We start from the raw sequence: 18026 nt of genomic DNA, 5'->3' as shown, positions 1-18026 counted from the left end.
ACCCCTTGTTAAACATAGATGCTATAAGCCTCAATTCTTATATAATCAGCTTGATTGATCTGAGTGCCAAAGTTGCATCTCTCTAACAAGGAGGAAATCATGAGTCTTAGATCAATGTATACATATATGTTTAATTGGAACAGGTTGAAAGAAATTCAGGAAAAAAATCTTTATTACAGGGGAGGTAATGACTTCTTCCAGATGCCATGCTAGCATGGTGCTAATAGTTGTCAAAGAAGGTACTTATGAAATTCCCATGAGGCCTATGTACTAGCTCCATAGTACCAGAAATATGCAAATAAGAACGTAGGCTCAGTTTCATAGTTTAGTACTGGGACTCTCCAACCTCTTTTTGCTTTAACCCATGAAGTCACTTCTCTCAATCTCTAGACCCATCAACTTCCCTTGGGATTACAGCCCATCTGGCTCTCCTCGTCATTACACCTAAGACAACCCCACAAGTTTCCCATGAGTTTAATGCTCAGACTCTCTAGCTGCTCCTTCCCATTTCCCAAAAATTATATGGGATAAATCAACACACTGTTTTTCACTATTTTATTCCACTTTGGACTAACCAGGCTTCTATAGATTTTCCATGTAGAAACATTATAGTCCAAGAATTTTATAATACACAGGAAAAGAAAAGAGCAACTAAACTTTTTCACAATTCCAACTTGTTGTTTAAAAATTGACACTGAATACTGCTATTGTTTATTAAATTTGTGGAAGTTACAAGAAAGATTATAATTTATTTCTCTTCCAAGGAAAATATTATAAGGTATAATGTGTCAAAAGTTGGGCAAAATAATGATTATTGGAAAAATAAACAAGAAAAGAAACTTCAAATCATTAGTGTATTTGTGCACATAAATAAATTTCTCTTAATTGAAATTTTCTGCATATTTTATTTAGTTCATAATTTGTAAATGTCCTTTAGTCAATAATGACTCAGGCATTGGCATATTTATATAAGTCTATAATTTTATAGAATAAATGCTTATATTATTATTCTTATACAAAATTTAAAATATATCAGAAACTCTTCCAGCATGGGAAAGCCATCAAAAAAAGGCTGTCTTGCTCAGCTGTTACACTGCTTGCTTAAAGTCTAGAATCATATGTCCAGTCTTCCAGTTCACTGATTCTTCCTTCAGCCTTATCGAGTCTTCTGTTGAAAACTGTTGTTGAATTTGCCAGTTCACTTATTGTATTTTTTACCTCTAGAATTTTTATTTTGAAATGATTAACTTTTATTTCTCTGTCAAACATCTCATGTTGTTCATGAATTATTTCCCAAATTTCACTGAGTTTTCTGTCTGTATTTTCTTGTAATTCTCTGAACTTCTTTAAAAGGACGATTCTGAATTCTTTATCTGTCATTTCATAGATCTCCTGTTCATCTTGGTCAGTTTCTAGAGTTTTCTTGGTTTCTTTTGATGGTGCTGTGTTTCTCTGATTTTTCATCATCCGGGTGTCTTTATGCTGATGCCTGCTTATTTGATGAGATGACGGTCTCTTTGAACCTTTGTTGGCATTCTTCGGTGGCACTAGATCTTTACTAACTCTAGTCTGGGATTCTGGATGAACAGGCTGGTGGCAACCCAGACATTGAAATTTTCCAATAAGATGAGAAAAAGAAAAAAGAATGAAAAGGAATGAGGAAAGCTTAAATGGTTTATAGTATAGAATCTAAAGAGCAAAGATACAAGCTGTTAGCATTCAACAAGGAAGATGGATAGAAATAGAAAGCTTACTTATAGACAGAATGAAAATTTCCAAACCTGCAGAAAGATATAAATATCAGGGTACAAAAAGGAAAAGGACATCAGTCAGATTTAATCAAAATAAAAGCACCAGAAACCATATTTCAATCAAACCATCAATGTCCAGACTCTAAGAGATGGTTCTGGAATTGCCAACATAAAGAAGAAAATACCATACAAAGAACTGTCTATGTATCAAACATTTCAGCAGGAACATTACATGGAATGAAGGATGGATTACACACTCAAACTACTGAGGGGGTGATGGAGCCTTGACAACGCAAAACACTACAATCTGAATGTATGTCATTCGGATATAAAGGAAACAAAGACTTTCTCAGACACGCAACTGAGAGCTCATTGATGAGCTTGTCCTGTAAGGAATACTAGGGGCAGTGGTAAATGTAAACACTAAATCAAACTTGGAATTCCCTAATGTATTCTACATTAAATTAAAAAAACAAACTTATTAAAGAAAAGGAGGGTCACACAAGCATGAGGATGTATGTTCTATCCCAGCACTCATAAAAAAGCCAGTCATGGTGGCTTCTACTTTTAGTCCCCCACCTTGATAGGCAAAGGCAGGTAGTTGTCTGAAGTTCATTGGCCAGCCAGCATAACCAAATGAGTGAAGCACTGGTCCCATTGAGAGATTCCATCTAAAAAAAAAAAAAAAAAAAAAAAAAAAAAAAAAAAAAAAAAAAAACAACCAAGATGGATAGTATGTGAGGGAATACCTAAGGTTGAACTCTGGCCTCCACATGCCATACATGAACACTTGCAAACACATGTATATGTCTGTGTATGCCTGTATATGCATACCTCCAATAGAAAAATAATCATAACTACAATGATTCATTAAGAGATACACAATATGAAGTGTTATAAATTATATAACATCAAAACCTCAATGTGATGAAAGCAGTAGAGTGAAAATCTGGAATATTTTTATGATCATAGTTAAGTTGCTACTAGATTAGAATGTCTGTTTTAACTACATGTTTTTGTAAGTATCATAGTAATGACAAGGCAACAACCTATAATGATATATGAAAAACCAAAGATTAAAGGGTTAAAAACATACTACTCAAGAAAAAAATCATGTAACCACAAAGAAATGTCAGAAACAAGCATAAACCAATTCAAAATAATGCACAAGATGTCAGTGATAGTTCCTTGTCTGCCAATAATTAACTTGAATATAAATGGGCTAAATTCTGCAATTAAAAGGCATACAATAGTTGTCTGGATTAGAATACAAAAACTAAGACCCGATCATTTAGAATATGAATGAAACTTACTTCTTCTGTAAAGAAATGTCAATGGAAAGTTAAAGGATGGAGAAAAATATTCCATACAAATGAAGACTAATAGACAGCAAGGTAAGCTGTATTTTCAATCAGATAAAGTAGACCTTACCACCAAAAATTTTAAAGAGATGCCATGAAGATAATTGCATAACTCAGAGGTCACTTTAACAAGATAACAATTGTAATGTATACAATTGTAAATGTATACACACCTAAAACCTGAGATCTGGAAGTATAAAGCAAATGATAACAGATACGAAGGAAGAGTTAGGACACATTAAATGATGATAGGGACTCCAACATTTCATCTTTTGCGGTGCACACAGTACAGATTGTTCATGCACAAAATTATCATGAAAACATACTTAAATTGTACCCTAGACAAAATGGACCTCATAGATATTTACAGAACATCCTATTTAATAGCTATGCAATACACACCCTCAACTCCATGCACATAAAACACACATACCCCAAGCTAAGAGTTATCTATATGTCAGTGTTTGTTACAGCACTAGTCAGAACAGCTAAAACATGGAATCAATTTAAGTCATCACTAGTGAGAGCCCTTCAGGTTAGCTTAAACTGAGCTAAATACACTTACAAACACCACATGACCACATGCATGGACTTACTCTCTCTTCCAGAGAGTAAGCAGTTAGCAGACACTGGAGTGGCTATCAAGTATCGATGAATGTGAAGCTGTTGGCCAACGAATGCATAATTACAGCTAAACGGAATATGTTTAAGTGGCAAGACTAGGCATTAGAAATAGAATAGGCAATAGAAATAGAAAGTTGATAAGTAATTTCATGTAGGAAGGAAAGGCAGGAGGGAGAAGAGAGAAATGAGGACCAATGCTCACTTATTTCCCCTTTGGATGATGAAAGCATTGTTAAATAGTTTGTCAATAATGAATGCACAGCTTAGTAAACTCACTAAAAGGACCTGATGGGACACTGTAAATGGGTGGATTATGTTATATATAATTTATGTCTCAATAAATGTCTCATGGAAGCAAAACCAAGGTTATACAAGTTAAATGTCATGACAATAAAGAAGAGTCTCACGAAATGAGGGAAGTGGGAGATACTGATGGAGTTAAAGGTTTCAACCAAATTCACAGAAACTGTATCCAGTTTCAGATAATTAGTAAGTGCTAGTTATCTGAAGACTTGTAGGATAAGAATTAAAAGTCGTTGTTTCACAGATCAATCTATAGTCCTTAGTTTATAAAGTAAAGCTAAACTAGAAAGAAAAAGAAAAAAGGAAGAAAAAGACCAAATGAGATGATTATCTACTAACAAAAAATCAAAAGGAAAAAAAGATAAACATTCACAAAGTTAAGAATGAACTATTTAAGAAAAGATTATGTCAACAACAACAATATCAAAGCAGACTCCCTTGGAAGTGGAAAGTGAAGCCAGATTCATAGATGAATTCTTTCAGATCCTGCTTTGGACCATCCTCCACAATACAATGCTGACAATTAAGGACAGGCCCTGCTTCATAGTAAGGATGCAATGAATGTCTTTACATTAGAAATAAATAAATAAATAAATAAACAAACAAATAAACCTGTAGCAGAGAGAAGAATGGGACAAGCTAGCAGCACTCCTTCATGCAAACTCCAGCCCTAGGCTATATAGAAAATCTCCAAGTGAGATGGAGCAGAGAGAAACAACCATCAAGTAGATTTTATTTAACTCACTAACATTTTCCAGAAAGTAGGTGTTCATGAAAATAATTCTTAAAAGTCATTCTCAAGAGGAACATAATAATGATTATTCTCCAATTTTTTCACAATATTTTGAGTACAATAAAGTATAATTAAGATGATCACTGAGGTTCTGCACAGTGTCTAATGTTATCAAGAGTAAAGAAAAAGCTGGGCAGTGATGGTGCAGGTCTTTAATCCCAGAATTTGGGAAGCAAGAGCAGGTAACTCTATGAGTTTGAGGCCAGTCTGCTCTACACAGTGAGTTCCAGGATAGCCAGAGCTACACAGAGAAACCCTGTCTCAGGGGGTGGGAGGGGTGGTTAGAGAAAAGAAACGTTGACCATGGGACTCTACAGTCTATCAGTCTAGAATTCTTAAGTTATATATCATCAGTGCCAGCTCATTCTGGAAGACTTGTTTTTTCTGGGTTTTGGGCAATAAGTCAAGAGTTTTCTTAGTGTAATTGTCTGAAATATTTGGGATCATTATCTGATATCCTAGAGTTCATGACTAATTTCTGATAACTAAAATGTCTGTAGCAGTTTTTCTGGACAAATGACATTTTAAATTCTACAAATTAATTTTTCTTATATATAAAAAGGAATTTCAAAATAACTAATTTGCTAATTTAGTAGTACTTTGTAAGATTCCTGTGAGGAATTAATATATCAATATACATAGGTAATGTGAGTAACACCTGGTATTGAGAAGTTATTTAATCGTTATGAAGTATTATTACTGAAATAAGACATCAAGAGCACAGAGTCATCTAGAGCATTCAGGGAATAATAACATATTACCAGACCTACATCCATAAAACAGAGATAAATAAAAGTGTTTCCAGGAACCTCTGTAACTATCATGCATTTGGACTTAATGGACAAGTCTGAAAATCAGACTTTCTTGAGGCAAAACCTTGAAATCTCATGACAATTTAATCAGGTAGAAACAATGTCTTTGATACTTTTTAACATATTCCTAAAACTGAATAAATTCTATCCTCTTTCTACAGACCTTCCCTAGATAAAAACCAAAGAAATTTTTAAAAATGATGAAATTTAAAAGCTTACAATGAAATGATAACATTTTTATATTTGGTATTAGACCTTTAAAAGAGGAAAAAACAAATTGTAAGAACACATGTATTATTATCTTTGAACAAGATTTGATCTACAACAGTAAAAACATGCATTATCAAACAGTAATGAATTGCATGCATTATAATAATAATATTCAAAAGTTATTATAAAAGACTAAGGATGAGTTTTTTAATTATCACAGGGGACTTAACAATAATTTTCTTGCTTCTTTAATAAGACTTTTTACGTAAAGGTGATGTACAAGAAAGCCTTGTGAATGATGCAAATTACTATGCCAACATAACACTTTTGTGTTTCAAAACTTTAAAATGTTTCTAGGTACAGCTACAATAACAAGATATTAATTTATACATGCTGGCAGAATGTATGTATTCAAGATCCTCTTTTGGAGTAATTTTATTGAATAATCTTTAATATAGATAAGTGGAAATTAAAATTATGGCAATTTAAATGATATATTCTGCTAGAATATACTAATATAGCTTAAGGATAAGGTCAAGGAATGATACTATCTAAAATGTATACCCATAACAATATACTGGCAAGCCTAAATAATCTTCATCACTTGTATCACAGAGCCCCATGGAGACACTTTAAAATTACAGCTAAGAACAAAGGGTATCGCAACTTAATCCAGAAAAACTGGGCCTTAAGAGCTGTCTTTCACACAGCACTCTAATGATTTGTTTTCCAGTTGGTATGGCTAGCTTTGGTGTGGGAAAGACAAGGAAGAAGGAGTGGGGTTTTGTAAATTTTTCTAATAATTGGGAGTAAAATCACAATACTAGATTTAAAAAAATCCCTAGAGTAGACTTGCTAGCGTTCAAGAGGAGCACACACCTTAGACTGCACTGGAAACACCTGTGGGCCTGACCTAAGTCAACCAAATAATGAGTTTAGCCATGACTAGGAAACATGGCTCATCTTCAGCTCCCAGATGATCTTCCCCGTAACCTAACCTGATCAAGATCTCACCTCTGTGCATGTCTCCTTCATTTTTCCCATTAAATATTGACAGCATAAGCAATGGGAAGGAATCTTACTTTACCCTAGGAACCCAGGTAAATTTACATTTTATGCAGTTAGTGAATTATTCTCAAACTTTGACAAATATAAGAATAAAAAAAAAAGCTTCCAACAAAAGCAAACTCCAAGCTTTAGTCTGAGAGGTTCTAACCAATGTATGTTTTCAGGCTAAACTACATTGTAGGTTTTCAGATTTCCAGGTTAGCCTCAGTGAGCCTTCTCTTCTTGATATTTATAGGGGGCATAAATAAAAAGTCAGCCCTGGATTTGAAGATCTATAATGTAGACCAACTGAAGGTACTTGAATGATTCATCTGGACACTACTCCTCTGCCAAGTCCTCCTGACAACCAAGTGAGCACAGTTTCTTTGCTTCCTGTAGCTACTGCCCATCACCTTGATCAATATTGTGTATCCTCCATTATCCCGCATTCTGCAGTATAATTAAGTAACACGTAGAATAGAAACTAGTTCAGACATCCACTTTAGAGGCCAGCTTCTTAGTAAGTACTACCAAAAGGTTAAAAAAAAAAAAAAAAAAAAACGCTTTTAAAATATCATCTAACCAACTTGTACAGTTGAAATTTTAAGAAAGTTATGCCAGTATTTTATGACACAGGACTAGCCACACAAGGAAATCATAGAGAAGAGGCCAAGTGTCTCACATGTCCTCTGGATGTTTTTATCTTTATTTAGCACTTCCCGTCAAGTTTCAAATTGAGTGCTTTAAGATTTTATAACCTAAAACAGGAAGAAATGTCTGTTTCCTCAAGCATAGTTCCTTGTTCACCAGACAGGCTGTATATTGAAACCTTAACCACATGCCCAAGAAACTAGCCACTCACTTTTCCCTCCCTGAAATAAATCACTAAGCTATGGTGACATGAAGGAAGTTTGCTGCTTACTTTGCAGAAGTTATGGAAAATACAGACCCAGGAAGTCACACCTGGCAGTGATAATAGGTGTGATGGACTGTTTAGCTGCCACTGTTCCCTCTATGCTTCTCCAGTACTATGAGAGATCTGTGGGAATCTGTTCATCTCCATCATAGCAGGACAAGATACAGTATACCCTTTGTGATGTGCACGTTCTTGATCAAGTATCAAGGAATCAAATCTGTTCTGTCTACACACTGCTCCCTAAGCCTTTTGCTCCTATTACACAGAAGCACTGTTCTTACAGTGAAATGAATGGGGCCCCTTAGAGTATGACATGTGGCAGTCTTGGTGCAAAGTCAAAGCTCCTTCAACCTGTGTTCCCTGGAGAGACCAAAGAGCATTCATTTTATGATAATGATGATGATGATGATGATGATGATGATGATGATGATGATGATGAGACTAAAGATAATCCCAAACTCTGAGATTGCCAATGCTGGTTATTTTAAATCATGGGATAGATGAGATTGTCAGAAAAGCTTTGCCGGGATTTATGCTCCTAGAATTGTTCACCCAGTTATGCACAGAGAACTATGAAAGTAGAAATTTAAGATAATCTAGTTGTAAAGTTTGATCTTGAAGTTTCCTTTGCCTCTCCATTATGCATTTGTGCATTATTATGGTGAAGACGGAGGGAGGAAACTAGAGTTTCTCTTGTAGGCTTTGAAGGTTATGTTCTTTATTCATAAGTGACAGTTTTTTGAGAGGTTGATAAACAAATGCAAATCAAAGCACTAAAATTAAATGGCAGCTTTATGAACAAACCATCAAGCCATGTAGCAATTCAAGTACTGAGAAGCGGAGTTAACCACAGGAAATACCCACATTTCGAACCTATTGTCATACAGAAGCTTTGTCAATACCTTGATAGATCAGAAAGAAATTAATATGTAGGTCTTGTAGAAATGCTTCAAACACTATAATCTGCTGTCTTCTTTCTTTGTTAAGTAACAAAGATCCTGTGCTAGTCATCACCCATCAGAGGAGACCACTTTCCTGTCAGAAATTTGGTTATGCAAAGGCAGTCTAGTTTGCAAAGGACAATGAGCCTATTTTTAAATAGGTAGCTGTTCACATGTCTTAGATGGAGAGTGTATCATGAAGTTTGGAGGAATGAGATGTTGACTCTATCCTGGAGAACTGAAAGGGGTGGAGATGGTGGGTGAGGAACAAAGCTCAGAACAGGAAAGTGTATAATGACTTACCTGTAACACTTTGCTCAAATTGTTAAACAGAGCTTGGCCAGCACTCACTTTGTATTTGACGCCTCTGACTGTACCATTTTGCTTAAAATGGTTGACTCTTCTTGTACCAAAAGCCTTCTCAGTGGCTGTCCTGGCTAATACCAGCAGGTTATCCTGATCTTTCTCCTGTTCGTTATCTTCTGATCCAATGTGGCCATTTTGATGTCCCTCAGAGTCACTTAGCCCATCTATTGCACAGACACTAGCACATTCAGAATCCAGAGAGCCTGGTGCTTGTCCATCTTCATAGACCTCTTTCAGAACTCTCCCGCTGTGAGATGAGGCAATCCGAAACCGGACTTTCCGTGGCCTGTCACTTTCTGGCTTTGTCTCCCTTCTTAGCATGGTCACCTCCACCCATATGAACAGTTTACACCATTATGGATCTGCTGTCAGTTCATCCCCTTGCCACAGCAACAGCAGAGCTGAATTCCAGAAATGGTAGCCCTCCTGTGACAGCGAAAGAAAAGAAGATGCCTAAGGACATGCAGTGTGCCTTGGCTATCAATAATAAATACGCATGTGTGCTATGGTTACCATTAAACTAAAACCTGCAAAATGATCCCAGTCTTTAAATATTAAACATCCATGGTGGACTCTGACAGAACAAGTGCAAGAAAGTGGCCTGAGATTAGACAGAAAGTAGGTATGTGACAAGGACATAAAAGGCTCGACATGTCAAAGCAAATGATACATGTTGAAATGGTCTTAGCAGAAACAACTCTGTAGTTTACTGTCTAAAATAGGGGTCAGAAACAAAGTCTAGAATCAAATGTGCAGGATACGGTTACCCCACTCTCTGTTAGTTTCTTTGCCTACTCTCTCCAGATGATCTTTCAAAGGGCAGTGAGTGTCCTGCCTGCCTGCATACAACCAGCAGTGTTAATTCTAGTTGAGGAGCTGATTTGACTGCATCACCATTGCATAAGGTGAATTGCAAGACATCTTCATTCCATGGTACTTTGCCAAAGGCAAGTTTTGGACACAGTGAACGAGAAAACTTCAGTATGGTTGTGTTCCTACTTCTGTGAATAGGGGTTGTTCTCTTTGATACAGGGAGGGGTTTGGAAAGAAGGTGTGGAGCAACAAAGGATGAATGGAAAATCCTCCAAGCCAGCCAGATCAGCCACAGAGATCCAGGTGATGAGCACTGATAGATGCTCCACCCAGTCACTCCCATATAGAGAAGGTCCTCTATGCTTGCTCGGTGTGTTTTCTATCACTCTGGCAAGCAGCCAAGGAGCCTTTTAAGTTAGTACCTTGTGTTAAAAAAAAATGTTGTTAGTGAGTATGGTAAGCTATCTGTATCCCCAGCAGAGAGGAGAATCCCACATTGCATTTGATGGTCAATATTTGTAAGCTTTAGTCTGTCTCTTTGTTTATATCATTTTCAAAGTTCAGAAAATACTCAATAGAAAAAGTTGAAGACAAAGGCACTAATAGTCTCGCTGGACACATTGAAAAAGTGTGCATGTTCCAGTTCATGGAGTGGAGGTGGTCCGATGCTTAACTGACTTGCTTGGGAAGTCATTTCTAAGGATAAAAGGAACAAAGCACTAGCATCCACCAGTAAGATTGGCAGAAAGTAATTAATCCCTTATAGACCAAGGTAGTTAATTAAGGCAGAGTCTTCTGTCTGTAATCTCTGAGATCCTTAGAACATATACCGAAGCAGTATGACCCTATTTTCATATTGGATGGTCATGTACAGATTGTATACAGCCAACAACAGCTGCTGTGAGTTCATAAACCCAGAAGTCCAGCCATGGCCAAATGATGCTGTCTTGCTCCTGTCTACCAACCTCTAGTCATATAATCTTTCTTCCCCCCCTCCCTTTTCTGCAAAGGTCCTTGCATCTTGCAGAGGGCATGTGGCTAATGTACTCTCTGCACTTTGACCAGTTGTGGGTTTCTGCTTTAAGTACCATCATCTACAAAACGAAACTATTTTGATAAGGTCTGAGAGCTGTACTAATCTATTTGAAAAGAGACATGAATTTATAGGGTCGTTTGGTACTATGCCTGTTTATCAAGATAACAGTTAGTGTTCACCCTTGGGGCCTGTGAGCTCCCCAACCTTAGGTTCTTAACCAGATTTTCAGTACCAATAATTAAAGAGCTATGGACAGATGATGGCTTCTTGGGAAAGGAGATCCAGTCCAGTTTTCTTTAAAAGTCTGACCCCTGTCAGGTCAGTCATGCTGCAGTTGGGTGGCCACACACTCAGAAGAACATAGACAGCACTAATCTGAGTCAATGAGTTATTATGTTTAAAAAAAAAAAAAAAGAGGACACAGAATTAGTGGGGTAACAAGATGGTGGTGGATTTGGGAGGAGTTAAGGGAAAGAGTTGGTAAATATCAAAATGCATTGTATGAAAGTTCCAAGACTTAATAAAAATATTTATTATTGAAGAAAAAAATTACTCACTAAAAGACCAGAAATAATTCACTGAGGCAGTCAGAGTCAAAGTGAACTTTACAGTCATCTGTCATCACTACTTTGCATATGATTATGTATTGAGAAATTATGTCATGTGTTTATAGTGTAATGTGTGAGCAGATATGTTATGTGCACACATCTACGTATAATTTTTATGTATAATGCCATAGAGTTTAATACAAATTCATTTTGCATTTGCTAATTATCTTACTCTTTCATCTAACAACACAGCTCTGTCATTAACTCTAAGACACATGAATTCAGTTTAATTATGCTAATATTCATTCCTTTGCCATTTGCTACTGCATATTCTGGAAAATCTGCTCATTGAGGTGTAACATGCCCATTTTTTTGGTATCATAATAAATATTCCTTTACTAAAGTAATAGCTGCTAGCTCTGAGTCTACTGGACTTTCGGTTCATCCTTAAAAGGGAGATGACTCACTTAAACTATTCTGTAAAATATTATACATACATGTGCATCTAGGTACAAATAACACATAAGTTTTGTGTGTATATTTAAAATGTTCTAAAATGTTTAGTCCTAATGAAATATCTCTACCTTTCACACAGATTTCTCACATAGTAATCTGTACTATGGTGAAATATACACTTGATGTATAGCATACCCTTAATGATTATAATGCATATTTGTCTTTAGCTAAAATAAAATTAGACTATTGTGTTTAGTAGATAAATCTTTGCAGCCTTCATTCAGCCAGAAAATAGGTATCTTAAATGCTGCTCAAATATAAAACCTAACATAGATGTTGTAACTACAAATATGTAAAATTATTGCGTGTTTTCTTAATTTAAAACCTATCTCTACTTAGCACAGTGTATTTTGTGTGCATATGAACTTTTTTCCCTTGAAATAATTTAGCTTCTTGCTTTCAATATCTTTCTCTACATATGCAACCGCCTTCTGTTTAAAATTGCCTACTGGACACTCTGCCGAAGAAGTAGCTACAACTACCCCCTGGCCTACTCATCATCCATCTTGTAGGATTCGTTCATTGTTCATCACCTTTTAATGTTTTGACAGCCTTGGGTGCTCCCTCATCATGAGTTTCTTTTACTTCCTTCATATGTACACTTGTAATTATTCATTTAGCAATATTTATTGAGCACCCTACCAAATATCATAATTTTGGGGTCTAGTCTACACTGCTGAATAAAATTAGATCTATCCCTGTCTTAGGGTAAACTGATATAATACAAAAATGAAAACAGAATGGAAAATGTGAGACTGATTACAAAGAATACAAAAGTGGAGAGAATGAGAAATGGCCTAGTAAGAATTTGCCTTTAGACCAAGAGGAAATGATATGCCTTTAGGAAAAGGAGGCACTATGCTGGAGTCCACCTAAATTAGGAGATACTGATGTGTGAAAACATGAGAGGCAGAGATGGAGGCTCCTTCAAAGCTGTGGACAAAATATGTAAATGTTCTTGAGGAAAAAACCAATTGGCTTGTTTAGAAAATTAAAAAATGTCAGAGTGGCCAAAGACAATTATGACTTCCATTTTACAAAATTCTTCTATAGCAGGACTCTCCCTTCCTGGGCTACCCTTTAATTTCCTCTTTAAAACTTGAAACTATGGAACAAGTAATATTATCAACACAGGAACATATAAAGTGTTGGTATGCTTCATATCAGTCACATATATCCATTTAAAGTAAGAATTTATAAATTATAAAGGCTCTGGAACTGTGACACATACTATTATTCATAAATCCAATTTTTAAATATCCTTTCTTCATTTAGTAGTAGAAACACTAACCTAGCAGCTAGATCTAAGTCTGGACATTTCTTGTTTGTGTTTGTTTTGTTGGTGGAATATGTAACAATGTCCTAGTTATAGAGAAGATACAGTATCAGAATTGAACTTGTCCTGCTTTCAGAACCTTGCCTTTCACCACTCTTCTACGTCTGGCTACAGTTTTGTGTGATGCAAAGTCATTTTAACCGTGTTCCTGGATGTGGAGTGTAATTCTTTTCAATGCCCTGCATCGCAGTAAATGCTTCATCCCTTGTGTGCTGCTGACTTTCAGGCTTCACATTCACCAATCTGATTTTTGCTCTTGAAAACACTAGTAGTTGGTCACTAGCCATGAACTAATTATGAGCTAGAAGCTCCAAAGCTGGGAACCAAACCTTTGCTCTTCATAGTAATCTCCAGTATTTATTATCATAACAGAAAGCTAACACAGAAACAGAAAGCAATTTTCCAAAACAGATTTTAAATAGATGACAGCACTGAATGTGGCATCTTTGGAGGCCAAGTCCTTAGAGTGTCATTTTGTTTTCTGTATTTAGAATGGCCTTGTACAAAGTGTAGGATTTTCAGACCTTTAAGGTAAAATGAGAGTACCCTTAGAGAGTATCCTATTGATAAACTTACATAACAGAATCTCCTACTTAATACAGACTTTATGTGTTATTTTATGGCTGACTTTTTTTAAATCACTAAAATTTAAACATCCATAACCCTGTACCAGTAAATGACATAAATTTAAAAAGAATAACGCCCAGACCCTAGGTTATTACGAATTGTATTTCCCAATTGCATTGTTCTCTTTTGTTCCAAGAGCATGATGCTAGAATGGTGCCCCGAGACATCCTAATTCTATTTGCCTATCCTCGTTGCCAAGGTAACAAGCACTGTTGATGCTGCTGTCTGAGAAGAAGGTTAAAATTGGCAAGAAGAGGCAAAACAGACGCAGCAAGCCAGAGGAAACCTGTGCTCATTTAGAGACTGAAGGTGCTTTTGCTCCTCTGTTGGGATTGCAGTTTTGATTCTACAAATAATTGAAAAGGAATTTTTTAACAAAGGAGTGAGAGATATCCTAGAGAAGTCAGTAAGAACAAAAGTACCTCTAAAGAGGATGCATGATAGAATACAATTTATAAGTTTCCTGGCTGGGAAAAACCTATCACGTCAAAAATATGCTGTCCAGTCAAATGTCCCAAACTATCAATTATGCAATGAAGGGGGAAGGGACACAAAGCACTAAGATGTATTTTTTTGACATGATCTTATGAATTAAGTCTACACACTTTCCAAAGCCTCTGTGCATGCAGAACTCTACTATAATCTGACTTATCTGGTTTAGATCTTTTCTGTTGGCATATAGAATTTTTTTCATGAATAATTTTTGCCAGTCATACCAAAAACAGTAACAGTCTATGACCATTTATGTTAACTACCCACAATGTGAAAATATTCACCAAAGATATTTTTGTTTTTGAAAAAAATGCTCACTTTCAAGAAGTAGGGAATCTGAAACTCATTTGTCTCATTTTTGAGTTGATAACAGAAAATTGCTCCTCAGGTCCACTTTTTCTCCTCTCTAATTTATCCTTTTATTTACTAAGCCATTTATCTTAGTGCATTCAAGATTTCATTAGTTACTTCTAACCACAGACTTATTCTCAGGACTACTCCAAGACTGATGAAAAGCAGATCTCCACTCACACACAACCATTAGGAGAATACTTACTTCAGTATTATGTGGAGGTGTGAAAAACTGAAAGAAACAATACTACCAAATACTGTGTAGAAATTGCATTCAATGAAATGAATTTATGCATAACCCAGACATATACTTAATACATAGCACTGGCTATAAATAAGGTAATTTAGAAATAGAATAGCTTCTACAGACCACAACATGGTGTTTATGTAGAATAAAGAGAGTGTGTGTTCAGAGCAACTCTCTATATTTCAAGCTGGTAATAATAAAGTGTATAAAGTAGGTATTCATAAAATTCAGAAGCCCAATAGTATTGATAATAGAGAACAAAGGGGACAGCCTTGTATAGATCACGAAAGAGAACAGCACAAAGAAAAGAAATCAACTCTGTCACCCTAATGCACACAGAAAATAAAAGTGTGCTTACTTCATGACTGAGATGCTATGCTTCGCTTTTTCAACTGAATTCACTCTATCCTTATATTTAATAAACAATGCGTGGTTATTCCTTAGAATTTTTTACTATCATATATACAAAAGTATAATTTACAAACATTAAAACTTACCCTTGTAATACTATACATTTACAAATTTTTAACAAAAGTTAAATTTTTAAGTGACTTACTCTCTGTATGAAACGTATAAGGTTTGTTTACTTTCTTGATTGCTTGTTTGCTTATTTTTTTCATTACACCATTACATTTTTTTCATTAAACAGTACTCAAAAACTGTTATTTATATCAGCTTGTATTTTATTACTACATCATTCTATTTTGGATCTTAAAATTTTATTACTTCAATAAATACTTCCATAGATACAAGGAGGAGGACATTCTTTGTTTTGTGAAACAATTACATAGAGAGAAAATGTATTGTTGGCAGTGAATGAGCAGCAGAAGAGATGGGAAATCAGGACATCAAAAGTTCATTTTCAAATCAGGATATTTTCTTCAATTAATTTTAATTTCTAGGCCTTGTTTCTGGCTATCATTTGTCCCATCTTGAGTGCATAGTATGAAAATATTTCACATATTTAAAACTATTCCTTTCTAATGAGGATAGCAACTTCTAATTCATTCATAATTTTCTTTGTTCTACCTGCCATGGTAGTTTCAAGAATCCAGAGAAGCTCTTAGAGAAACCAGGACCAGAGACATGCAACCATATGAGCATAAGACATAAAAGTAAGGGCGAAGAATAGGAAAAATGATCCACTGATATCCAGCTGACACAATATAGTTATTGTGGTCATAGGATAATATATGCAACATAAGGTCAGTCACCCAGACAGTGCATGATAGTTCATTGGTTGCTGGGATATTGTCCCCAACTATGCCGCAACAGCTTGTAGTCTAACATAGAAATCAGATCTCCCTACCCAAAATAAATTAATTAACACTCACCCTTTTGAATTAAAGAGTCCTGTCTGCCTGCCCAACTTCTGTCAGTATCCTTCTTCCCTCGTGCTTGTATCTGCTCTGAACTTACCAGTGGAGACTCAGAGCTGCCAAGCAGACAGCTTCTATTGTTTAATTCACTTCTGTCAAGACAGGAGATTGCAATCAAGCCTTAATAACATTCTGTAGCTTGTGGAGACATTAGCTGTCCCAGAAGCCCAACTAACTTATCATTCCAGGCATGTGTTCAAAATGGATCAAAGTCTTGTCCAACTTAGCCTGCAAACGGTGCGTATTCCAAAGGAGTCTGAGCTAGTGGCCTCAGCAAATGAATTGTCACCTGCAGTCCATTCCTTCATTGGGTTTCTTATGCCTAGTAGAAATCTACAAACATCCTCACTGATCCTCTGTAATCTCGAAGATAACCAAGGGCAGTTGAAAATATCACCTTGAGAAGAATTTTTTGCTTGGTTGTTTTGTTTTTTGTTTTTTAGTTTTGTTTTCTAATAGCATACTAGGTTCAGTTAGCACTAACCATCTGCCCACGGGTGTTGGAGCATCCATTGAAGCATGGGAAACCTACCAGTGGCCACATTTTTCGCCCCCTAAGCAGTTACCACCCGCCAATAGCTCTGCGGTGACAAATGAGACCTGGAGATTATTGTTATTTTGAGGGTATTTTTAGTTTCCTTCTTTCTACCCTGTCATCTAGGACTCCATGCTTTCCAGGAGACACAACTCATTACAAAGGGATGGTGATGAATATTGCATTCTTTCTTGCTGACCTTTCTCGGAGGCTCTCTCACAGTGTGTCTCATAATCAACTTAATGGCTACATCTGCAAAACAACTCCCATACCTAAGGCTCAGGATCTTTGTAGAAGAGCAGTTGGAAAGACTGTCAGAGCCAGAGGATCCAGGGATCAACTGAAAGATTGTATCTTCTAGCAATGTCAGGAGCTACACCCCAAACATTTCATTGACATAACTGTGTAAACACAAGATGAACAAGGATAACAGATTTGCTAAAGTGGACAGAGGGAAAGCCCAGGAAGCCTCAATCCTATACTAAGAACTACAGGCAACTAGGGGACACTGAAAGAGAGAGAAATAGCATTATCCAAAGAAAAGCACACCTATTAGTTATCCAATAGCAATTGGTCAGTCCCGGAAACAAATACATACCAATAACATTATTCAGACTGAGCAAGGTCTGCTTGTGTCTTTAGGAATAAGTATGTATATACATGTATTACAACAATTAATGGAAAAGGGAGCCATGAATCTTAAAGAGAACAAGAAGTGGTATCTGGGTTTGGAGGGAGGAACATGAAGGGAAAATGATATAATTAATTATGATCTCAAAAGCTAAGTGAACTACTTTTTTAAAAATAAGATTTGATGAAAAGAAGGGAAATTTCATTCTAATCAAGTAATGTTGCTGGCTACAAAATCGCATATTCTACCAGTGATTATTTGCAAACTCAACCATCTGTTGTTACCTGAAGCACAGATGTTTCTCAAGGTACAATAGCAAATTCAAACAAAAAGCTAAAATAATTAGTAGGTTGGAAACTGATTTAAGTGGGGTATCCCCAAAAGATATATT

General features: G+C 36.0%; 1 protein-coding gene across 1 annotated transcript in view; it reads right to left on the bottom strand.

The window, feature by feature from the left end:
• The window catches only part of Grxcr1 (glutaredoxin and cysteine rich domain containing 1), a 110680-nt gene extending 101136 nt beyond the window's left edge, over positions 1–9544 (bottom strand). The window contains exon 1 of the mRNA XM_034509447.2: positions 9062–9544. Within this exon, the coding sequence (XP_034365338.1) occupies positions 9062–9445 (384 nt within the window). The 5' untranslated portion in view covers positions 9446–9544. The remainder of the gene's footprint in view (positions 1–9061) is intronic.
• Positions 9545–18026: the final 8482 nt, after the last annotated feature.

This window comes from Arvicanthis niloticus, chromosome 7 (assembly GCF_011762505.2).
Source record: "Arvicanthis niloticus isolate mArvNil1 chromosome 7, mArvNil1.pat.X, whole genome shotgun sequence".
NCBI classification, from domain to species: Eukaryota; Metazoa; Chordata; class Mammalia; order Rodentia; family Muridae; genus Arvicanthis; species Arvicanthis niloticus.
Note: the sequence above shows the minus strand (reverse complement) of the source record. Positions and strands in the feature narration are given on the sequence as shown.